General features: G+C 31.5%; 1 protein-coding gene and 1 long non-coding RNA gene across 5 annotated transcripts; one reads left to right on the forward strand and one right to left on the reverse strand.

The window, feature by feature from the left end:
- Positions 1–268: 268 nt before the first annotated feature.
- LOC130941943 (uncharacterized) lies at positions 269–2,302 on the reverse strand. Its single transcript, XR_009070741.1, has 3 exons — positions 2,228–2,302; positions 2,007–2,134; positions 269–458 (listed from the first exon to the last, which is right to left on the reverse strand). It is a non-coding gene; the product is annotated as an uncharacterized LOC130941943 (long non-coding RNA).
- An 8,427-nt stretch (positions 2,303–10,729) lies between these two features.
- On the forward strand, positions 10,730–14,745 carry LOC130940405 (AT-hook motif nuclear-localized protein 15-like). Of its 4 annotated transcripts, none has more exons than XR_009070298.1 (4): positions 10,730–10,898; positions 11,045–11,880; positions 12,325–13,228; positions 14,275–14,533. XR_009070298.1 is itself a non-coding variant. In XM_057868535.1 (3 exons), the coding sequence occupies exon 2, from the start codon at positions 11,066–11,068 to the stop codon at positions 11,861–11,863; it is 798 nt and encodes a 265-aa protein (XP_057724518.1). In that variant the 5' UTR covers positions 10,730–10,898; positions 11,045–11,065; the 3' UTR covers positions 11,864–11,880; positions 14,275–14,531. The 4 variants fall into 4 exon arrangements, 1 of the variants encoding a protein (XP_057724518.1); XR_009070299.1 differs by having other exon boundaries at positions 13,087–13,228; positions 14,275–14,531; XR_009070297.1 differs by having other exon boundaries at positions 11,045–13,228; positions 14,275–14,745.
- The last annotated feature ends 11,349 nt before the right edge of the window (positions 14,746–26,094 follow it).

Consider the following 26,094-nt stretch of genomic DNA (forward strand, 5'->3'; position numbering starts at 1 on the left):
ACCTACTACATGACTGACTCTCAGAGTATGCAATTGAAGCATAATCGGTCCATTCCTCAGGCTCTACAGAAAAGACCGCTCTGATACCATAATGTAACACCCTCACTATCAGAACTCACGCTTCCGGCTGCGCCACTCTGATAGGAAGAAGTATTACGACTACTTTACATACTAAATACTAAAATAGGAGCCTGTGGCCTGACACTGTATCGCTGATTTCTTCAAAAGAACCAAAAAAAAATACACACTTTATCTTAAGAAAAATACAAGCAGGCATAGATTCATATACAAGACTCTTTACATAATAACTCATAATATAATATACATATAAAACATACAATTCCTATCCCTCTTACACACTTGTAATAACAAAGACGAGGGGAGAAAACATCTAATTAATACAACATCTTATAAACCAGACGCAGTATAACTCTTCTTAATGCTTCTTCATCCGGTTCCTGAAAAGTTAAAGCTGTAGGGGGTGAGAACCTAACCACACGGTCTCACCACGCAGTTTCAAAGTTGTCATAAGAAGATATTTAATAAGAAAACTGTTTTCAAACTCAGTGATTATCATTGCCTTATGAATCTTTTAAAAACCAGTAGGTAATCGTTCAAACCTTTTCAAAGAAACGTTTAATCTATCAAAAATCCAAAACCTTTCCTTTCTTATAAGAAAAATCTCAATCAGAAACCAACCACGCAATCAAACAACACAATCATTAATTCAGCACCAAAGTTCATTCTCAAATGTAGCACGCCAGGACAAACACAGGCAAGACAGACAAGGAAAGCACAAGTAGGTAGCAGTTACAGCAAATAGTCCAAGTAGCAGTTAAGAACAGTTTAGCAATTAGGCAAACCAAAACAAGTTCAAACCCAAGCAAAGCATACAAATGCATATGATGCATGCCTGTCCTATGGCTGATGAGGCTCATCTGTCGGTTATCCAGCCAACCCGACAAGTCTGAATTGTCCTTAGACTGTCCCCCGACGTGCATCCCCAAGAGTCTATGTATAGTTTTTTCTCAAATAATCAATATTGCTCAATGGGGGTAACATTCCCGGGAATTTATATAGTGCCCGGTCACACTTACGTCGTAGGGTCAACAGAGTATCGAGTTTTCAACCTGGTACACATGGTGGCAAGCCACGACACTTAATCCAGGGAACCTCGTATCTCAGATATTTCAAATTCATAAGCCACATAAATAATTCATTCATCATTCATCAATATCTAAATCATTCTCAATATCATCATCATTCGTCAATCCATATCCCATTTCCAAATTCATTCAAAAATCATATTTCAAATCAATCATTATCATCCTTCTTTCCGTTAATCGACACTCTCTATTCAAAACATAATTCTTTCTTTTCTAAATAAATCAGTCCAAAACAAATAACGTTTAAGAACTAAATCTTTTTAAACAATTACTTCAAACAAAACTTCCAATTTTATAAAATTTTGGCAGCATCTCCTCTAAAATTCGGATTCTGCCACCCTGTTCGGGTCCCAACCAAACCAAACCAAACACCTACCAAACACCTGTTAATCAGTCAAATCACTTCCAGCAACCATTATCAAAACAACAGTACAAAACCTAAGGAAATTACAAAATCCAGAATTCAATCAACAAATCCTATGAATCATAATTTAAACCGACTTCAACCAACAGATCAATCAATAGTTAAGAATTCTCGGTTTTCTCAAACAGTTTCAAACCAAACCATTCCCTCAAACACTTTTTGAATTATTTTCCAAAATAGCAAATCATTCTCAATAAATAACCCGTTTTCAAATATCAAGTCTTTTCCAAGTTTATTTTAAAATCAAATTCCAATATCAAATCGGGTTTAATATCAAATCAAACTAATGAACTCATTCAACCGAAATAACTCAATTCAATTCATAAGACTCACGAAATCACAAGAAAGTATTTTACGCGTTAATATCGATTTATAACAACCCTGTAATGTAAAATAGATTTAAGAAAAACCCCTACCTCAACTAGTTGAATTCACACAGGTTAAACATAGTAACTCCCTTCCCTTTCTGTTTTATGGCAGCAGCAGTGATTCCAATGTGACCGAACCGGTGGCAGCAGCACCCATTTTAATTTTTCAAACAGACCTTAGCAGAATTAAAACAGAGACATATGCGGTCATAATTCAAAGATCATAGCAGAGGAATAAAATGGCAGCAAAGCAGGAATAGAGGAGTTACATATTCAGTGGAAAAGGGCAGTTCTAATTCGAAGACAAGAACAGAGGAGGCTGTGGTGGATCCTTCTGGTGGCAGTTTGGACGGCGACAGAGAAACTCGTGGTGACCGTATAACCTAGCACAGACAACCTCAGCGACAATTCTCACGGTAGAGGTAAACTTAACGAATAAAGAAGCTGAAGCAGGGTTAGGGCTTACCAACAGACACAGGCTTGGAAGGCAGTTTCCATCGTCAACAGCGGCGGCGAGGAGCTCCGGCAACGCAGCAGCCGCGCGGGCAGGACGACGGCGAGCCCAGCAACGCGGCGGCGACGGTAGCTCTGCGACAGTTTCCCTCGCGCGTTCTCTCTTCGCGCTTCCAGTGGCGGTGGCAAAGACGGGCTCGGCGGCGGGGACCCGACGAAGCTGGCGGCGACGGGCTTCCCCTCGGTGACAGCAGCAAGTTCGATAGTGATGCGGACTCTAACGGCAACGACGAACCCAGCTTCGAAGGCGGCAGCTTCCTCGCGAGCTCCCTCTCTCTCTCTCTCCTCGCGTTCGCCTTTTTCTCTCTCCTCCCTTGGTGAAGACAACAGCGACTGGCGGTGGGCTGGAGACGGCTGGGTGGTGACGCAACGGGGTATGAACGGCGGCGAGCCCAAGGCCGGTGATGGCGATGTAGCTCCTCCCTCTACTCTTCTCCCTCACCGATCTCTCTTCCCCTCTGCTCTCCCGTTCCCTCTTTCCCCCTTTCTTTCTTTTTTTTTTTTCATTTCTTTCTTGGTTAGTGGCTGAAGTTTGGCTGAAGGGTTTGGGGGGTGTGGCGGTGGTGGCTAAGGGTTAGGGTAGAATTAGGATTAGCGTGATATTTTGGGGATTTAGGGTTTTGGTAAAAATTAGGTATAAGGATAATTTGATAATTTTAATAAAATTAGAGCATAAGATATTAATATTGAAAAACTAATTTAATCTCTAAAGTTACTTTAAAATATTATTTGTAGTATAAAAATACTAATTGATTTTCAATAAATTACTCTAATTGAAAATTCATGATAATATAATTAATTTTTCTTTATCTTTAACTTAAAGTATTAAATGATATAAATTAAATTATCTAAAATCAAATCTTATAAAATTCTTATTATTTCATAACCACTAATTTTATAATTTAAATATAGAAAATAATTCAATAATTATAAAATTAGACAAAATTCTAATTTAAATAGCCAAACTCCATTATTTTCAAATCTCTAAAACTTTAAATCATAAATAGGAAAATAATCCTTAGGAATAGAGTTTAGATAAAAATCTTAATTTATTTTAAATCCAATTAATTGCCTTTAACTATTTTTCAATAAAAATAATTTTTGAAATTAAAACTATAAATAAACATATATAATTTGAGATTAGTTCAAAATAGAACTTTTCAAAAGTCTTGGGTCTTACAATACATGTATTGTTTAATTCAATTTTAGTGTATATTTATAATCTACTATATATTTTATATTAATAACTTATTTTAGTATGTAGCTAATTTTAGTGTATGCCTAATATGTTATTAGTAATTAGATACACACATAAAATTTGCTGGGTAAAGTATACTTTTTGTTTCTAAAATTTATTAAAAATTTCAAAAATATTCCTAAATTTTAATTTGTCTCACTTTTATACCAAAAATATTTTATTTACATCAATTTTACTCCTGGGCATTAAAACGGTCAAATCATTAACACACGTTAGTGGCATGGCAAAACAAGATATCTGATGTGGCAATTAGGTATCTGAGTCATATAAAAAATTAAAAAGTAAAAATTTTAATCTAGCTAAATCTTATAATTTATTTTTACTTCATCTACTATTACTGTTACTTTTTTTTTTCATTTTTTGTGAAAACAAGAAAAAAACTATAACACATGACTTTTCAAAACTCTACATCATCACATAAAAGCAGTAAGCGATGACAAAAACTTACATACAATTCTAGTGAACTCCTTATGTTGAGATGGTCGAAGACATCAGAGAATCTCGATCGAAAATTTTGGAGTTGTGTATACTTTGATGTCAGTTTCAATGATTTTATTTTGATATGTCTTCATAGATTTTCTCAAGTGTTTTTGGTTTATGTTGCAAATTTGGAAGAAATGCACTTTCTTTGCTTGGGCAGATGGAAAAGCAACAATACAAAAGGCTGAGATTACAAGATTAAAGAAGAAGATTTTCACCATGAAAACTAAATTAACATATACTAAATGCAATCTATTGTGGGTTTATGGTGACTTTTATGTTTTATTTGTGGAAGAATGATGGAATCCATTTGAGGTTGGAGTATTGATGCATATGGAACTACTGCAATTAGCAGAAGTAATACTTGTATGGACATGTGTAACAAGTTTCAAAAGTGTACTCAATGCAAAAATTTTTTAATGAAATTGTCCTGAATTTCGTTTTATGTTTCAAAAATATCCATAAAAGAATTAAAATAGTTTTGATTTAAAATTGACATTAATACTTTGTTACCGTCAATCATCTTAGATAATACAAATAAATATAATAAGACACAATTTCAATAGTGTACTAATAAAAAATGTATAAAATAATTCATTACATAAGTCATTATCAAAATAACATAAGTTATTATAAAAATATCACTAAATAATATAAGTTATAACCAAAATGATCTATAAATAACATAATTTATTATCAAAATAATTCAGTTGCAACATAGTAGTTGGTCTAAATAATTTAATATAAAACACCAACATTTTTTATTCTTAAAAAACAAACACTAAATATAATTAGGGCGCAACTATAATCCAGTGAGAGCACTTTGAGTCTAGTTTTCTTGTGATGAGGGTTGACTTTGTGCACTTGAGGTTGAGTTACTCCTAAGCATCTTAATTAGTTTTGGTGGCTAAATTTTTTTGTGTTCTTTATGTTGGATGTTAGGCCTTGTAGCAGCATTGCCCAATTTGGTCTCCCTATGCGCTGACCAAACAGATCCAGCATTTTCAGTTGTGTTGTTTTGGGCTGACGATGCTAATGGTGTTGCATTAGTTATTTTCTACCATGGACATCAACAAAAAAGTAACAATCACAATTAGTATGAGCTACACAACACAACATAGAATACTAAATATAGAAAAATTTTAACGTCAATTACTCACACGCTTGGTCTTTTAAGGGGCAGCCTCCCTTATTGTGACCCAATTTTAAACAATGAGAGCATTTTTATTGTAAATCGAGTCTAGATTTGCTTGGACTTTGTGGTTCTTCACCCTTCCCTCTTACTCTTTTCTTGTTGGACCTCCCAATAGACACTCTGTGTGGTGGAAGTATCACATATGGACAAGAGATTTTTTCCCACATAGTGTGTCCAATACAAGGGTTAATCATGGGGTATAACAAGCCAGGTAAACAGCTTTCGTATAGTAGCTTGCAACATACTTTCTAATATCATCTTTAGCATAATTAATTGTACTGACTACATGTGGACAAGACAAATCGGTCATCTAAAACTTTCTACAAAAATATTCTTTCTTCAGAAGATCTAAAACAAACTTGTCCTTACCTCTTGTCATCTCAAACTTTAAAATTCCATCAACTACTAGAAACCACCACCTAGAAGCATCAATTTTTTTTGTAACTTAAGCTTAATTCTAGGAATAATGTCATCCTTATACTTCTCAATTAATTTTCTATTTTCGGTTTATCTCTTCATCAAATAAACTTTAATATCTTCTAGCATTGTCAATATTAGTTTTTTCCTAGACTCAACAATTACATAATTAAAGCTTTCACACATGTTATTGACAACAACATCACACTTAAGATAAAATTCGAACTTTGATTTAGTCTAATACTTCATACGAATTCCTATCAAGTGTCGATATGCACACTCACTAATTTTTCGAATATCCGTCAACTCCTTCTCTCATATTACTAGATATGCACATTTAGTAGCTCTTCACATCCTTTTCTTAAGGTTTAGGCATGAAAATTATTTTTGAAGTTGGTATAAAGATGTTTCACACAGAATTTATTATCAACACTTGAAAATAATTCATCAAAAGTTGGGGACTAAGCCCTGTATATACAGATAAATAGATAACAATATAAATTTAGAATCTTAAATTCACTACCGTACAAGGTGCATAATTTAATTTCACAACAATATAAGGTGCCAAATTTAAATCTCATATTAACATAAAGTACAAAATTTAAAATTCGCAAAAGAATAAGGAGTAGAATTATTTTATACTAATATTAATATAAAGTACAGACAAAGGCAACTAGTTTTTAGATTACTTTTTTTTGTCAGACATAAATGTGTTTCGTAATAATTTATCCTCTCTTATGTCTTCAATCACGTTTGAAAAGAATCATTTTCATGAATCTTTTATCTCGGCTTCCACGTCTGTATATGCAATAGGCAGCATTTGATCATTCGGATCCCATCCTATGGCAACTAATAGCCACCCTCTATACTTAGTATTCAAAAAATAGTCATCAAGCCCTATCATGAACCTACACTTTATGAAACTCTCCTTACAAGCCTTTAAACAGATGTAAATCCTATGAAATTATGGTCTTAAGTCCATTGATGTATTGGGATATTCAATTTGGGCTGTTGGAAGTAATTGAACTTGCAGCTTCACAAATGAACCAGGTTTGGTCCTCAGTAACTCATGGCAATAGTAATAAAGTATTCTATATTGCTTAATGATCGAAATTTTGTGTGGTCTAGAATTTTACAATAAATTCTCGTTGTAAGTATAGTTTCTAAACCAACAATAATCCTTTCATACAAAAATTTGGTTGTCACAAGTAACAAACCCCAAAAAATAATAACCGAAGTATTCAAACCTCGGATCGTCTCTCAAAGAAATTGTAGGGAAGTGTATTTATTATTAGTTATGAGATTATATCTTTTTGGGGTTTTTGAATAAGAAATAAGAAAAATAAATTGCAAATGAAACAAACTAACAACTATAAAAGCTCTTGGCAATGAATGAGAATTGGAAGTCCTATCCTTATTATCGTCCTTAATAGTGATGAGAATTGTTTATTGCTCCCACTTAGTTAACCCTTTAATTATGAAGTAAAGTCAAGTGGATGAATCAATTTGATTCCTCAAGTCCTAGTCAACTCCTAAGGAAATACTAGCTTTAGTGGAATCCAAATCAACTAGCAATTTTCAATTATCAATCAACAAAGGAGTTTGATAACTCAAGTGTCACCAATTACTCAACCAAAGCCAAGAGGAGATAAGTCTAATTTAGAATCCAACCAAGTATTTTGTCAAACACTTGGTAGGCACAAAATAAAAGTATAGAAAACTAACAAGAGAATATTAAATCTAAGCAACCAATAGCAAGGATTCAATAACAACAAATGAAGAAGCAAGCAATAAACATGAAATATCTCAAATTACATTAATAAGGAAATTGAATCTAACATAGAGAATTCATAAACTAAATTGGAAAAATAGAGAAATCAATAAGAGGAATAGATGAAATGAAATACTAGAATAAATAAAAATAGAAGAGAAATTAAATTAAAGGAACATTGAGCCTGAATTTGAGAAGAAATAAATCTAAAACTAAGATAAACCCTAAAACCTAGAGAGAGGAGAGAGCCCCTCTCTCTAGAAACTACATCTAAAATCTAAAATTATGTGAATGAGAAGTGTCTGTTTGATTCCTCCACTCTGTAGCCTCTAATCAGTGTTTTCGGACTTGAAACTGGGCCAAAATAGCCCAGAAATCACTCCTAACAATTTCTGATACGTACAGCACGTGGCTCCGTCACGCGTACGTGTCGCCCACGCGTACGCATTGCTTGTCTGCCGCACCATCCACGCGTACGCGTCATGCACGCGTACGCGTCACCTAACAGCAAGGCAACTATGACAAATTGTATATCATTGCGAAGCTCCAAATGTTAGCTTTCCAACGCAACTGGAACCGCATCATTCGAACCTCTGTAGCTCAAGTTATGTCTGATTTAATACGAAGAGGTCAGGCTTGACAGTTTTGCAATTCCTTCAATTTCTTGTACTCCTTCCACTTTTGCATGCTTCCTTTCCATCCTCTAAGCCATTCCTGCCCTATAAACTCTGAAAACACTTAACAGACATATCACGGCATCGAATGGTAATAAGAGAGGATTAAACATATCAAATTTAAGGCAAATGTAAAACATGCGATTTCTATGAATAAGTGTGAGAATGATGGATAAAATCTACTGAATTAAGCATAAGAAAAACCGTAAAATAGCGGTTTATCACTGCTCTTTGAAAGTTTCATTAATGTCAACCAGTGCAATTTGTTTTGCCTAGAATGTCTTTGCTCTTGAAATCTGCATATTCCACTTGTTAAGAGTCCTGCCTTGTATAGTGTCTAGTTTTAGTTTGAAATTCTCCTCCACCTTCCGCTTGAAAACCTTAGCTAGCCACTTTGACTTCATCACTTTTATGTCAAATACAGTGTTATAAGAGTGATGATCATTAACCGTTCTTAGCTACTAACTATCTTCATTTACCAATTTCACCGCATATGCAAATTATTCACATCCATCACCACACTTAGCTCTCATCCGGACATTGTCTACCACTGAAAATTTTATGTTTCTCCCAGTGTGCATAGCATATGATGTCACAACTTTCTTGAACTCCTCTCTTATTGCATAGAGAGTTTCAATCTCCCACTTATAATTGCTTATATTCTTCAATTCCTTGTAAATAGAAAATTTTCTCTTCTTGCTGTCTTCATGATCTTCACTTGATATCTCCTCTAATTCATCACTGTTCAACCCTTTGTCATCGCTTAAACCATACCTCATTCTCTTTTCAATAGCCTCCTTATTTTTTTTAGTTTTTCCACTGCAGTATTAATTTTTTTAGACTTCTTTATGTCCCGATGCATCTCCTCAATAGTTATATCAACATCAAATAGCTCATTATCTCCATAATAATCATCTTCATTATTACTAAAATGGAAATCAGAATTAACCTCATAATCCAGGTCATTACTGTCACCCTCTTTTTTACTATTCTTTTTATCATTGTCTTTCTCTTCCTCTTGTCCATCAATAATATTCTAGACCCCTTTTTCAACATTTAAATGGACATCGAGCATTCCATGAATTTGGGCCTCCGTCTTTAACTCCCCACTTTTGACTTCCACTGAAATATTTTGGTCTCATTACTTGACCTACAATCAGGTTCCACATATTCTTTCTCAACAACTTTGCTCCCACCACCAACATCTAAATAACCAATGTCATAATAGAAATCATCAGGGACCGAAGTGTTATGCACTACATACAAATCAACCACCTTTTTTTCAACTCCTATATTTACCATTTCTATTACTTCTCCATCACCCCTTAATATCTTCAACCCTTTTAACTTTAACTCAGCATCTTTATACCATAGTACCCCAATATTCTTAACAATGTACTCAAATTTTTTAATCACATCATAAGTCTCTATAATACTCCATTAATCTCTACAACATCAATCAATTATTGTCACTTCACCATCAATATATTCATTTTTATTCTTATCATTACAAAACATATTCCTATGATGAATTCTAACACTAAAATAATCCATTCCTGCCATTATAAAAAACTTTTTAGAATAGACTAACTAATCATTCAATAAAACAGAGTATGCAAGCATGGCAATTTCACAAAAACAGAGCATTATCAACTAAAACCCTAAATCCCTCACTGTAATAAAATTCTAAACTGCAACCAAGAGAAATAAAAAACTCGAAATCTTAATCATTCAAACATTGCATTTTCAAAATGAAAATGGTAGCCTACCTCGTTAGAACCTCTTGCTCAAAACGACGCTACCTCAATGTCTCACTGTGACTGCTTCATTGACGATTAGTGGATGTGGCTGCGTAGGTTTCAACGCACTTGTCTCCCTCATCTTGAAAGCGTCTTTCTACTTATTTTTCTCGTTATCTGCTCCTCGCCAGTGACGAAGGTCTCTGTTCTCCTCGTTGAAGGTTGAATTGCGTCACGGTTGCTTTGTCATTTCGCCCAGAATCGCCGCTCGGCGTCAACGGCGTCACCACCAGCGTCCTTTTGCAATGTTGCCGCAGCAGATTGAAGAGAATGGCGCGACGTTTTCCTCCCTTTAAGTATGTTCATTTGAGTCTATTTTTTCTTTGATTTCTCTGTGTCCACTAAATCTATTAATAATTTAAACGTTGTTAACTAAAAGGATAGAATTGATGCAAATAAAAATTTTTTAAAACAAAATTGAGATAAATTAAAACTTAGGGATATTTTTTAAATTTTTAATAAACTGCAGAAATAAAAAAATATAATTTACCCAAATTTATATAAATTACATACATTAAATTTGAATTTATCTCATTTTACATACATACATTTACCTTTCTAATTTTCTCACAAAATCAAAGGACATACATGACAGCCAAAACAACCTCGTTGCCCACGAGGGCTTGAGCCATTGCTTCTTATTATGAAAACATCATGTCATTATATGAACACTCCTTATGAGAAAGAACATCACGTGCTTATTGAGCCAGCATTTTCCTCTCTTAATTTCTAGCTATGTCCAAGTCGTTCCCCCATTTTCCCTTTTTTCCGCGTTAATTTTTCTTCAAAGAAAAGAAGCTATCATCGTTCCCTTTAAAATAATACTTTGCTAGGTTCGTTCATTCTCGCTTCTCAACTCTTTTAGCTTATGGAGTTCATTAATATATGCATAGAGAGATCCCAATTTCTCCGATTTTGATACATATATACAAATAGTTTACACGTCACTCAATAACCTTTTATTTATTTATTTTTATAGCTATTATTTTAAGCGTAAAACATGGCAAAGCGTTGGTGGGATGAAGAACCACCCCACAACACTCCAACAAGCAGCACCAACGGCGACCAAGACAACAACGATGGCGGCGATGACAATAACAACTCCAGCGCGGCGGAGCGAAGAGAAGGAAGAGGCCGCAGGCCACGAGGCCGGCCACCGGGGTCAAAGAACAAGCCAAAACAACCGCTAGTGATTAAGGAGGAGCTCCCAAACGCCCTTCAAAGTCATATTCTAGAGATCAGCGACGGAGCAGACGTGGCTGATTCCCTTTCCACTTTCGCAACCCGTCGTCACCGTGGCGTCGCCGTGCTAAGCGGAACCGGCACTGTCACTGACGTCAATCTCGGGCAGCCCGCGGCGCCCGGAGGTGTCGTTTCACTCCAAGGAACTTTCCAGATCCTTTCCCTCTCCGGTGCGATTCTTCCCCCGCCATCCCCGCCGAGCGCCACCGGACTAACGGTTTACCTCGCCGGAGTTCAAGGGGAGGTGGTTGGCGGTAGGGTGGTAGGACCGCTGGTGGCTTGTGGACCAGTGATGGTGGTTGCAGCAACGTTTGCTAATGCCACGTATGAAAGGCTACCGTTTGAGGAAGAAGAAGAAGAAGATGATGATCAGGAAGAAGATGAAGTGATGCGGGTGCAGGTGGAGCCGCAGCTGGAGCAACAATCTGGTGTGAACGAGGGTTGTACTGGACCACCTGAACCACCATCACAACCACCACAGGTTTACAGTAATGATCGTTCCGGTTTGTTCTCCGATAACGGTGAAATGGTGACGCATGATGATGTATTTTGGTGATTGGAGGAAGCATGCAGGTTAACTTTATGTCTTTAACTAATAATTAATTGAAGTAAAAATTTATATACAATTATATAGGGAGAGTTAATATTTGAAAACTGTTATATAATTTAATAGATTTAGTTAAATTATTATTTAATATTTTTTAATTATTAATTTTATACAAAATAATTAATTATATTAGGTAGCAATTTGAATTTAATTTAATTTTTATTTTATTTAAAAATATTAAGAAATTAATAATTTTTTTATTTATTTTATTTAAATGATCAACATTCTTTGTTTTTTTTTATCTTTTTATTAAAATATAAATTTTTAATATTTTTTATTGTTTTAATGAATGATTATTAATTAGAAAAGTTAATTTAATTTCCTATAACGTTTTTATCCTTTAAGCTTTTGTTGATTTTATATAAGTCTATCACTTTTGTATTGAAAGTGGAAAAATTTTTGTGCCCCAGATCTTAATTTGGTCGGATTAATCATGGAAGGTAGGTTTCGTACATCTTGACACATGAATAAATGATGGATGAGTATATATTAAATGGCCAATTCTATAGTATCTATGCATTAGTGTCTAAATTTTGTTTAATTTATTTTTTGTAATAAATTTTAATTTTTTAAAAATCATTTATTGTTGTATTTTTAAATTAAATACTATTTTTTTAATTTTTTTTAATAAATAAATACTATGTTTTAAGCATCATAGCATTTATTTAATTAAATAAATCTCAAAAAAATTTGTGTCGACTTTTTTGTTGTTAAAAAAAATTTTATATATAAAAAATTAATATTTAGGGAGCACTGTGAGGCTCCGCCTCTGGTACAAGAAGAGAGCTTAGACGCTTGTGGAATATGGTTAAGGGTGGTAATAGGGAGAATAAAGTAGGGTTTGAAACCAATCCTAACCCTATCTGCGGATTGACATTTTTATATAAATTTAATCCTATTTTACTCGCGGGTTGAGAATATCTTAACCCTAATCTTATCCGTTCTCAACCTGCGGATATCCGACCCTACCTGCGGGTTACAAAAAAGATGCAAAATTATTATATAATTTCATGATAATTTAAAATAAAATTAATTTTTATATAAAAAATATTAAATTATCAATTAATGATTTTTTTAGTGACTAAGGATCTTTTATATTTAGTGAGAGGTTTTTAGTTCAACATCGACTTGAAACATATTTTTATATAAATATATAACATATCCATATATAGAGTGCGAGTTGATCAGATAAAGTTGAGACTCAACCCACATCCTATCCGACCCGCACGAAAACTCAACCCGTATCTTATCCTATTTACTGCGGAAGATTGACAACCCTACCCGATCGGATAGGATCGGATTGGATAGCCTCAGGTAAAATACATGTTGCCACTCTTAAATATGATATGTGTAATTGTCATTGCTTTGTAGCGTATACAACGCTACCTTTGTTCCTTTTTTCTAACATTATATGCATTTTTTTTATATATTTGAACACTTTTCTATTATTAAAATTGATCAATAAAAATTAAGAGAAGATATAAAAGAAACATATATATATATATATATATATTATTAAACCCTATAAAAAGAGTATTATTCGAACTATAATAACTCAATAATTACATGAGAATCGGACAAATCGATTGATTCAATAGAATCCATCTATCTAGTTTGGTTGATACTTTAAATCCCCATGTTAAAAATTGGTACAATAACTGCCTGAATCGACAAAAAACCAGCGTACGATACTCCTATTCTTCATTGCTTCAAATTAAATATTGACAGGCACATGGAGAGACAACGAAAAAGAGTACTAAGCAAATTAACAAATCGTTGATCAATCATCATTATTATTAATACCACCATATTAAATATATATTAAAATTAAGGGTTAAATCTTAAAATAGTTTCTAAATTTATATTTTAATATTAAAATAATATTTAAAATTACTAATTATTTAAATTTGTTTTTAAAATTGTCTTTCATAACTTATAGTAGTTTTTAAAACAATTTTCATTCATCTTTATTATTGAAAACGACTGAAACAATGTCATTTTATATTTATTAAAAAAAAATCCAAGTCTCCCCTTTTTTTAACCCGGGTCTCTTTTCCTTTCCTTTTTCTTTCTCTCGGTTGCTGTTTGTTGCCGGCCTCCGTCACGGTATTGTGCCACATCGCATGCTGTCCCTTCTCCAACTTGTTTTTGTCACTATTGCTGTCTGCACTGTGCTTATACTGGTATTCTAGAGAACCTTGTCACTCACATCGTTTAAGCTTGTTATCGTCTTTTTTCATGAGGCAAATCACGCCGTTGCTTGTAAACTTACATGCGGTCATATATATTACACTCCTTATTATTAGTAATCAAAATTTCAATCATTCAATAAACTTATTGCATTTCTCATTGTGTGCCAGGTAGAAAGAATCCAGATTCATGCTGATGAAGGTGGAACAACCCAAATCCGTGGAAGCATATATTGTTTCATTCTTTCTCTCATTTTCTCTCTTTTCTTTTTCTTGTTAATTATTGCATTTTAATTTAGTGAGAATGAAATTCATCCCGATCTTGGTTCATCATTTTGGGAGATAATTTAGATAATTGTGTCAACGAAATTTTTTACTGTTAAAATAGATGTTGCTTGTTTTATTGTTGCTCTACTTATTGTTTTCTTTGTAGTAAAAAATTGTATGTCAATATAATTCATTTTATTATTATTCTTAATATGCTATGACAAATTAAATTGAATCTTTTCTTGTTCTGTTTATGGTATGTGCTTGGAAAAAGACCTTAAGTTAAGAAAGCGGGAGGACAAGGAAAAGAGGAATTATCTGAGATTAGAAAAGGAGAAAAAAAAGAAAAAAGAGAATTGGGAATGGGTTGAGAAAAGAGAGCGTGAAAGGAAAAGGAAAAAGGGAATTAGGGAAGGGTCGGGGAAAGAGAGCGTGCTTTTTTTTTTAATAAATATAAAATGATGTCATTTTAGTTATCTCTAATTGCAAGAATGAACGAAAATTATTTTAGGAATTATTATGAGTCTTAGAAAATAATTTTAAAAATGAATTTAAATAATTATTAATTTTAAAGATCACTTTGAGTATCGAATATAAATTTAAAAATTACTTTAAAATTTAATTTTAAAATTAATTATCAAAATTATCTATTAATATATATTCATACATGATTGATAATTATTTATTAATATATATTCATACATGATTGATATATATATATATATATATATATATATATATATATAATTTTAATGACTAATTTTAATGTGCGATAACATTTTTATTATTCATTGAGTAGGTTTGTATAATAGAGAACGGGGAAGACATACGGATGAGAAAAGAAAAAAAAATTGAAGGAAAAAAAGTTTAAATACTGTTCAGAGTGTGTTTGGATGAGATACTTACAAGAGAAAAAGAATAATTTTTGAGAATATTTAAAAATTTTTATCGATAAAATAATGTTTTTGTATATATTTTTTAAGAAAAAATTTTAATGAAAAGTTTTTGGTATTGAAGTGGAGAGTTTTAATATTCAAAAGAAATAGAATTTCAATTTCTTTTTTTTTTCTACCTTATTTCAAAATGTATTTATATACATTAATTAATATTTAAAACTACTAAATGACAAAATAATCTATTTTAAAAGTATGTCACCGAAAGACAAACTATTTAAAAGTACAACTAATAATTACTTCAATTAAACGAAAAATTTAAAACCGAAGGGAATTAATTATAATATTTAAATTCTCTTATATTTGAAATAGTATTTTTTAATCCATTCTTTTATAATTAACATATAATTTATTTTTTATAATATGTTAACTAATGATTGTTTGATTTTTTGATTTGGTTATTAACTCCACTGCTCATTTGGACTATCAAAATTTAACCAAATTAATATTTTAACTATATAATATTAGAAAAATATATTAATCCAACTCATCAGATTTTTCACACACAAAAAAAAATATTTTTTATACCATTTAAAAAAATATATATTGTGATGAGTCAGAGCCATAATATTAACATACAAATACAATGGACGCAGAAGACTTTCATCACTTGTACAAACATCAATAGTCATCGCGTTTTGTGATTAAGTGAAAGTATAGGGAACAATGTTTTTTTTAACAATGTAAATAATAGATTAAAAAATAAAAGTTAATTTTAATTTAAAAAAATTAAATTTTAAATTAATTAAATTTAATCATAATTTTAATTTTTTTATTTTTGTCGCAATCGCTTTCTCGCAAGCTTATGCCATCGGCGTCGCTGTTGTATCGCGATTCTGGTACCTCCTGCAACTGTTGTCTCATTACATGTTTTTTATCAACTAAGTCAAATGTTTATTTTATTATGTATGTGGATGATTCTTTTCATTCTAAAGTGGATGCTTATTTGGGTATACCATTAGTATTTTACTTGATTTGTTTGATTGTGCATGCATGCACATGCACCACAGGATGGTCATTTTACTATATAATCGAATGGTTCTTTTCACTAAGATGTGGATGTTTATTTGGGTCATACCATTTGAGTAAACTAAGACAAAGATGAAGTAAAGATGTGTCGCGTCATCGCGGTGCGGCTGTATGACAAACGTCCTTCTTCCTCAGCAGGAATGCGCATAGCAGGGGAGCAGTAGGGTGGTGCAGCTGTTCACGGCATAGTGGGGTGATGGGCGGCATTCTCACTCGTTGAGAATGCGTTGCTGTTGGAACAGAGGCACGATGTTGCTGTAGGGAGCAGGGGCAGAGGTAGCGACGGCACTTCGCGGGCATTAAGGGAGATGGAGATGTGACGATGCGACATAGAGGAGAGGCAATGGTGCGACATGGAGGAGAGGCAGCGGTGCAGCGACAGAACAGCATCTCCGTTCTGAGTGAGGTGGCGAAGGCGGCGCACCACAGTTTCTTAACCGAGACAGTGGACAGCATTTCAGAGGAGGTGGCGTTGAGAGCCTGTAGTAAAAATAGGGTTTAAGGTTTGGTGTGGGTGAAAATAGGTTATGAAGAAGGTGAAAGGTGAAAATAAAATTAGATTGGAGTGTTTTTTCATAGTTATTGGGCCTGGGAGTACAGCCCGTTTTTCATGTTGCTCACACCCCCCGTTGTCTATCTAGCGGAGAACAACGTTTTTTTTGAACAATGTAAACAATAGGTTAAAAAAAGTTAATTTTAATTTCAAAAATCAAATTTTGAATTAATTAGCCTTAATCATAATTTCAAATCTTTTTTATCTTTTCTGCAACCGATCTCTCGCAATCCTGTGCCACCACAGCTATATCGCGATCCTAGTGCCTCCACTGCTGCCGTCTCATTACTTGTTTCTTATCAACTAAGTCGGATGCTCATTTTACTATGTATGCAGATTGTTCTTTTCATTCTAAAGTTGAAGTTTAATTGGGTTTACCATTAGTATTTTATTTGATTTGTTTGAATTCTGCATGCACATACTTCGCAGGATGTTCATTTTACTATGTATGCGGATAGTTCTTTCCACTAAGATGTGGATGCTTATTTGGGTCATACCATTTTAGTGAATTAAGACGAGGATAAGATAGAGACGCATCGCGTCGTTGCGGTGAGATTGTAGGACGGGCGGCCTTCTTCCTCTGCAAGAATGCATGTCGTAGGAGAGCAATAGGACGGTGCAGCTGTACGCAGCACAGTGGGGCGATGGACGGCCTTCTCACTCGTCAAGAACGCGCAGTTGTTGGGAACAAAGATATGGTGCTGCTATGGGGAGCAAGGAATAGAGGTAGCGATGGTAATTCGCGGGCTTCAGGAGAGATGGAGATGCGACGGTGCAACGTGAAGAAAAGGTGACGATGCAGCATGGAGGAGAGGTAGTGGTGCAGCGTGGAGGAGAGGCAGCACTATGACGTGGAGTAGCGATAGAACATCGTCTTCATTTTGGGCGAGGTGGCGACAGTGGCACACCGCATCTTGACCGACGACGGTGGACGGCGTTTCAGAGGAGGCGGCAAAAGGAGACTGGGTGAAAATAGGGTTTAGGATTTGGTGTGGGTGAAAATAGGTAATGTTGAAGGTAAAAGATAAAAGTAAAAATAGGTTAGGATGTTTTTTATTCGTTTAATTTGTTATTGTTGATATTAATATCAATTTGCCACCGATTATGTTTGATTAAAAAATATATTATAATGATTAACAATTATAATGATTGATAATTAATATAGTTAGAATGATTAAAAATATTAATAATTGATAATTGGTCTAATTATACATTAAATGTTGATTTTTATATATAATTATAAAAAAATAATTTTCTAAAATATATTAAGAAGAGAGAAGTATGCATACTGGTACCATAACACACTTCGTCGACATTTTTAACGCCAGAGTACTACCAACTGTAGAATAATATAAAGATGATTTGTAATTAATTATTGATAATAATATATAAAAAATATAGAGTGTGTGATAAAATAAGCGAGATAGAGAAAAAGAGAGGAAGAATGTGAGAACTCTTTAATTTTTGATAAAAAAAATTAATTTTAGTTATAATAAAAAATGACATATAACATATTTTAATTATATATATATATATTTGCTTTTTGCTGATCCATATATCACCTATACACTGGGTTAGGATTCTCTTTTGGAGCTTGTCTTTGTTCTAATTATTCAGAATAATCATTGGGGTATTAGGAATAATAAACATCTCATGTTATAAAAACAATCATCCCAAAAGTTTAAGCTTATTTTGGGGTTCAATAAGGATCGAACTTAAACTTATTTTGGGGTTCAATAAGGATCGAACTCTTGACCTTTCGGATCTAGAGCTTTTATACTATATCATGATACCACTCATCTCAAAAACTTACGCCGATGAAAAAAGGTAACACTAATGGTTATATCTCTAATACTCCCTAAACCTCCATTGTACACATTGTACAAATATTCCATTAGCTTCCTATATTTTTCTTTAATTTTTTGGTATTTGTTTTGTTACAGTGACTAATTTATATGAGAGGTGTTAGGAGTAAGTTAGTTTTGTGATTTGTAACTATCAATTAATTATCATTAATATTTTTAATTATGTGAAATTATATCTAATAGTGTGAGATTACTCACTCTTTTTTATCAGTTAAATGTTGTTCAAATTTTAATAAAAGTGTTAACCTACTAGACTTTCTCAATTTATATATATCGATTAGATAAAGAAACAAACAAATAAATTTTTTTAACATAGATTATATTTTCTTAGTCATCATTTATATTTTTGTTATTTTTAAAATATTACATCGATATATAAATTAAAATATCTTTATAAATAATATATATATATATATATATATATATATATATATATATCTTTATGATTAATTTGTTAAAATATTCAATAATATTTTTTATTATTGTGATCAAAATAACTTTTATAACAAAAAAAATAAAACCAAATCTTAACTTAATAATCTCAAAAAAAAAAAATCAAAATCAATTTTTTAGAGAAAAAATTAGGAATTTGTTTATCTTCTCTCTCAATTTGCTACTTCTACAATTGAAGAGATCATGAAATTTCTCCATCTCTTGAAAGCTAAGTTTCAAATCCCTCACTTCCATTGAATCCGATTCACCCCTCACCTTGAAAACACACTTTTGTATAGAGCCGATGTTGTTTTAGCATGAAATTTTTTTTCTTTTGCACCAAAGGATAGAATAGTATAAACCATCAGTTCACAAAGAAAAGAAAAAAGAAACTTGCTCTGGTATTTCATCATGGCAATTCCACGCCAAAGCATGTATGATTATATCAATGAACAACACCCCAGATATTAGATAAATTCAAAGAAACTAAAATTGAACAAATTGAATTAAATTCAATTAACAATATCAAGTTACCATATTTCTATGAATTAACTAACGAGATCTGAATATTATGCATGTACATCAACAAATGAAATTAACCATCCTACAAAAATCCCAAATTTCAATGAATTAAATTCAATGGAACTGATGAATTTCAGTCTTAGATAGTGTCAAGAGATGAAAAATTCCTAGAAAATCATGATCTCTTCAATTGTGTTTATATTGGAATCATGATCTGATCTGTTACTTGTTTTCTAAAAATTTTATTTTGATTTTATTTTTTTTTTTTTTGAGATTTTTAGGTTAAGATTTTATTATAATTTTTTTTATTTTAAAAATATATTTGGTCACAATAATAAAAAAAAAGCGTCATTGAATCTTTTAACAAAATTATTCATAAGGGTATATATGTCTGTTTGTAATTATTTATAAAAGTATTTTAGTATATATTGATATAATATTTAAAATAAAAAAATAAATAATGACTAAGTAATATAATCTATGTGGCAAATTTTTATTTGTTTATTTTTTTATCATTTCAGTACGTATAAATTAGTCATCGTACAAATTAAAAGTAAACACTTAATTCTTTTGTTGCGGATCATATATTAATGAATAATTATCTAAATTAATCTCTAAATAAAATTGTAATATTAGATATTTTAGTCTTTTAAGTTTTAAAATATATAAAATAGTCTCTAATATTTATTTTTGTTAGAGAATATACTCTTTCTCTAATTTAATATGTTTAATCAAAATTGTTTTAAATTCTTCAAAATTATTTCGTACTTTATTTTTTAGATTAATTTGAAAGAAGAGTGTATTATTTGTTGGAAATTGTTTTTTATATTTTAAAATTAAAAAATCAAAGTGTTTAATATTCAAAATTTTAAAAATTAATTTAAATAATTACTCTATATTTATTAAGTGCAAAGAATTGGTTATGAGATACTCTTTTTATCTAATATAAGATTTATTAAATTCTTGATTTCTTAGTTAAGAGATCTAGTGATGAAGTAATAGACTATATTTATGTGGTGAAATTAAAAATTATAAAAATATTATTCACATATTAAAATTAATTATTATATATTTATATATAAATATATGTGTAATTTAATTAATTTTTAATATATATTTTATTTTGATAATTAATTTTAATATATAATTACGTAATAGACAAAATTCAAATGTTTTGATAGGCCTAGCAAAATGTTTGTGGGGTAAGAATAATTGTGTCCGACTGTCCGCTTTATCTATTTTCCTTTCTCATTGGGTCAAGGGTGGTAGGCGCCATGATTATCGTTTATTATTTCCTTAATCCAATTAGGATTTACTTATCAATTGCTAATCAATTCAGTGATTCCTACTTCCTAGAATAAAGATAAAAAAGGGTTTAGAATTCGTTTGAAAAGCTTTAAAAATAATTTTTTTAAAAATTTTGATTTATAAAAGAGCAATGTTAGGGGCCAGCAATTTTTGTAATTGTTAGCCATCAACTAACCATCAATGATAATTTGATGGTGTAAGATTAGTGTGAAATTTCATCCAATGGTTCACTTTTTTCTGCTGGTTACATGTTGGCCAAAATTCAATAGAATTATTGGCCCTCTAGACTTTCTCTTTATAAAAAATAATAGTATTAATATTTAGTATAATTTTAAAATTATATTAATATTTAGTATAATTTTAAAATCAAATTACAGTTTTTTAAAAAGTTATTTAAAAGTTTATAGAAAAGTTAAAAAAAATAAGGACTAAGTACGATTTTGGTTCTTAACGTAGAAGTCAAAAAGTTTATTTCGTTTTTGATCTTTTTTTGCTACAAAATAGTCCATAAGATTTCAGTTAGTTTAAAAATCGTCCTTCGAATGAAAATGCACTTCTCTCATCTTCCCCAAAATGCAGAAATAGAAGCAGAGTGCAAAAAAACATGCAGAAGCAGTGAAACAACAACAATTAGAAGAACAACACCAACAACAACAATAGATAATGAAATCAAAGTAACAACAAAAGCAAAACCAGAAGCAGAGAGGAGAGGAGGGGTTGCAGCGGTGGTGAGGAGAGGCTGCGGCGGTGAACTGCAAATCATGAGGAGAGGAGAGATGCGGTAGGGGTGGCAGATCGCGTGGAAAGGACTGCGGCATTGGTGGCGACGCCGCGAATTGCAACGAAAACGGCAAGGAAGCAGCGGCGAAAAAGCAGCAGTGGCGGCGACGTGGAAATTTTCCACTCTACATCACAATTTACAGGTGGCGGCGCGACGGCCACCTTTCCCACATCCCCTCCTGCGACTCTCTTTCTCCCCCCGATTCTCTTTCTTCCCCCTTGTTCCCTTTCTTTCTTTTTTTTTTAATTTTATTTTATAATTTTTTAATTAGGGGTAAAATGGTAATAAAAATAAAAAATTTGGTGAAAATAACGATTTAAAAACAAACTGAAATTTTTAGGACCATTTTATAGTGAAAAAAAAGCCAAAAACAAAACAAATTTTTGTCATATACGTTAAAGACTAAAATCGTACTTAATCCAAAAAATAATTTTTCTCATAATACTATTATTTTTTATCACATTTTTATAAAATAAATATTTTTAAAATTAAAAATTTAAATACAAAATAATTTATTTATAAATTATTTTTAATATAATCATTTATTATTTAAATTATTTATTTTAAAAAATTAATTAAATTATTTATTCAACCTGACTTTAGTCTATAAGACGGTAAGACCATTAGGAAATCCCTATTTTTCTTTCTTTAAGGATAATGATAGGATGATAGGCTGGAATGAGGGGACGGATGACTTGTGAGGGACCCCTGATTGGATAATAATCTTATCTATTCTCGTCCTTAGTCTTATGTTTTTGTTTGGATGAAAAAAGATATATATATATATATATATATATATATATATATATATATATTTTTCTTTTTATGTATTTAAATGAAGAGAAAAAAATATGAAAAAAACAAAAATATGTAAAATAACGTATATAACTTTATTGCATGATAAATATAAATGTTTATATTTTAATTTAATTTCAAAATATATAAATTAACTTCATAATAAATACTAGCCACTTTTTAATTATTATTATTAATTTCCCGAATTTAATATTTATTTCAACAACTTATTTATTTATTTTATTATTACTATAGTAATTATTTATATATTTGGGTCCAAAAATTCAGCTAAATCCAAAAAAATAGAGGGTCACATAAAAATATCAGGCATCTTCTATATTTACTCGACCTCATAAAAGTTGAGTACGGTAACTATAAATACAGTTATATTTATTTAAATAAGTAATTAATTTTTAAGATATTTTTCATTTATCTAAAAAGAAAATCTCAACAATTTTTTTAGAAAAAGGAATAAACATCCACTATTAAAGGTGAAATTACTTTAAAACGTGGTTATATATTCTATTATAAATATACTGACACCCTTATTAACATAAGTATCGGAGTCTTTTGTAGGTACCACCGTTACCTCTTCGATCACGAAAAATTCGGACGGCGACATCTCAACTCCAATACAAATCGGACGCTGTCATAGAGGAAGTCTGGACCTCACGTTTAAACCTAAACACAACCTAATTTTAAGTAACTCTCGAAACAAAAGTCATTAAATAATTATTTTTAAAATATATATTAAAAAATATAAATGGTATTTCAATTACTTTTAATTTTACAATATCATTTATTTTAACAAGGGAGCTGACAAAACTTTTAGGGTTGGCTTCATATACTTTTTTTCTTTATTTTTTTTTGTAATTTTGTATAACCAAACAATATAATCATTTTCTCGTCATTTTTATCTTCTTTAACTTTATTTTCTCTCTTTTTCTATTGAATCAACTACACACTTGTGCAATTGTGTTAGGTGAATTCGATAATGTTTATGGAAGAGGTCCTTTTTTTTAATGATGCATGAGTAATATTTTTGTAATTATATTTTAATAATATTTAAAAAAATATATTTTTTTAAATTATTGGTACCTTTTTTAAATAATAAAATATAAAATTTTAGAGTAATACTATAAATTTAAGTTATTTTATGAAACAAGTTTAACTAAGTTAAACAAATAAAATTTGGAATAATAATAGTCATAATTAATTTTTGTTATATTAGATCAATTTAATTGGATTTGGTTAACAAAAAAATTTGGATGTATAATATTATTCTAAAAATTTTATGAAACTAAACACAAACATTTCTTATAAGAAATATAAAAAAATATTTAGACATAAATACAAAAACTCTGAAGGAAAACATAAATTTTTAGATAAAAATACAAAAATTTTATTTTTGTTTTTTATTTCTTTTATTTTTCTATTTTTTTTCAAAAAAGAAAAAAAAAGAAGAAAGGAAAAAAAAAGCAAAAACAAAGAAAAAGAAAAATTGAAAGAGCAACATAAAAAAATTTTGGTCATTATTAAGCACTACTCTTTTCAACCCCTCACGCGTATGCTTCGCTCATGCGAATCCGTGACCATCAAAATTTTTACGTTCAGTACAAAAATTAGAGAGTTGCGTATGTAGTATGCTGAAATTGTGCTTCTGGCACATAATTTTGACCCATGCGTACGCGTCACCTATCTCTTTCTTCAATCACGTGCATGCCTCGCCGATGCGCACGCGTCGCACGCCACTTCTGCTATTCACGCGTATGCGTGACCTGATGCGTATGTGTGACCCTGCCTTGTTTCACCACTTTTTTTTCTTTTCTTCTTTCCTTTTCTCTTCTCTTCTTCCACAAATCATCCATAAGCACCATTTACCACCATCAACCATTAGTTAGTTTAGTTGGTTAGCTATTTAGTTAGTTTCATTTTTGTTTAATTTTCTATTTTAAGTGATAAGTGTTGGATGATTGATTTGTTTTTGCTGTTCTTATGTGATTAATGTCCATTAATGGATCTTTTTATTGAAACTATTTATTGTTACTTGATTTTGAACTCTTCATGCTTAATTTTGTACATATCAAGTACTTTTGACATTGCCTTCAAGCGCTTTAAATCTTTTGAATTACATGTTTGGCCACCATGTGATTTGATTTCGTTATCCATTATTAGGCAATTGTACATAGTCAATGCATTTTTTGTTAGGTGATACTTGTTGTTGATTGATCTTTACTTACATCACCTAGTTCATGCATTGAGATCTTGGAATTGTAAATTTGGATCGTACGTTTACCTAGTGACATATTTTTTAGCCTTCTAAATTTTGTGGACCATGCATGCTATGTAATTGATTTTTTACTTCTATCTTCTTTTTCCTAAGTTTCATAGCACCCATGTGTTCCACCTCTATGTCACTTAGGTGTTGTAAACAAACTTCAATATGTGTCATTGTTTGATGTGTGAGCTTTACATTTCAATTGGTCCACTAAGTTTACTTGCACATCAATCAATGTCCATTCATTATCCAATTTCACAATTGCTTGATTTTTGCTTGAATGCTTTTATGCTTCTTCATTGCTTGTTTGGTTGTCCTAATCTACAAGTTTCCTTTGAAATATTTCAAGCACACAAGAATGAGTGAAATGTATGCTTTTTTTGTGTAATTGTGACATAGCTCTCTATGCTAGTGTGTGTATTCTAAACTCAACTTAGAACTCACACACTACTCTTTCTTAATGTCACACCAATCCACTCACTCCATTCTAGTGGTTCTTACCTCATTCTAACAATATATGCTTTCTTGCTTTTGCATTTACTTGTTTTCTTATCTGGTTTTCTCTTTTTCATGGAGGGTGCACCATAAGCAAAAATGGAACCGAAAGAAAGAACATGCAGCAACCGGTTGACCCACCAGCTGAAGGTGGCAATCCAGAAAGTCGCCGTACCCCCATGCTCATCTTTGAATGCATCGAGGATGGTGCAAATTTTTAAGTGTGGGGAGGTCGTCCGACCACTCGGCATTTTTGGATGACAAATTTCTAATCTCAACACTTTCGCATTTCATTTTTTTAGGCCTTCTAGAATTTTTAGTTGTATTTTCTTAGTTTGCACATATATAATAAATTTAGTCAAAATAATGAAATTTTTCAAGGAATTTTATCTATAGGGCACCCCAATTGATTTGAATTTTTTTTTTTAATAACTTGCTTGAATTATACATTGTGGAGCATGTTTTGAGCTAAGAACACATAAACATGTGAGTTTTGAGCCTAATTGTGTGGTTACATCATATAACCACTTATTTTCATTCTTGTGTGTATTATTCTCTTTCTATAATTGCAATCTTTGATTTGTTTGATTCTCTATGTCCATTATTTTGTGTATACATGCATTTATATGATTGAGGTCATCGTTTCAAATAGCTCACTTACCCAAATAGCCTTACCTTTTATCTTCCATCACAACTAGAAAATGGATTAATAC

This window comes from Arachis stenosperma, chromosome 7, assembly GCF_014773155.1.
Source record: "Arachis stenosperma cultivar V10309 chromosome 7, arast.V10309.gnm1.PFL2, whole genome shotgun sequence".
Taxonomy (NCBI): Eukaryota; Viridiplantae; Streptophyta; class Magnoliopsida; order Fabales; family Fabaceae; genus Arachis; species Arachis stenosperma.

Coding starts and splice junctions, on each gene's coding strand:
- LOC130940405 (XM_057868535.1), top strand. CDS start 11,066: ATGGCAAAGCGTTGGTGGGATGAAGAACCACCCCACAACACTCCAACA.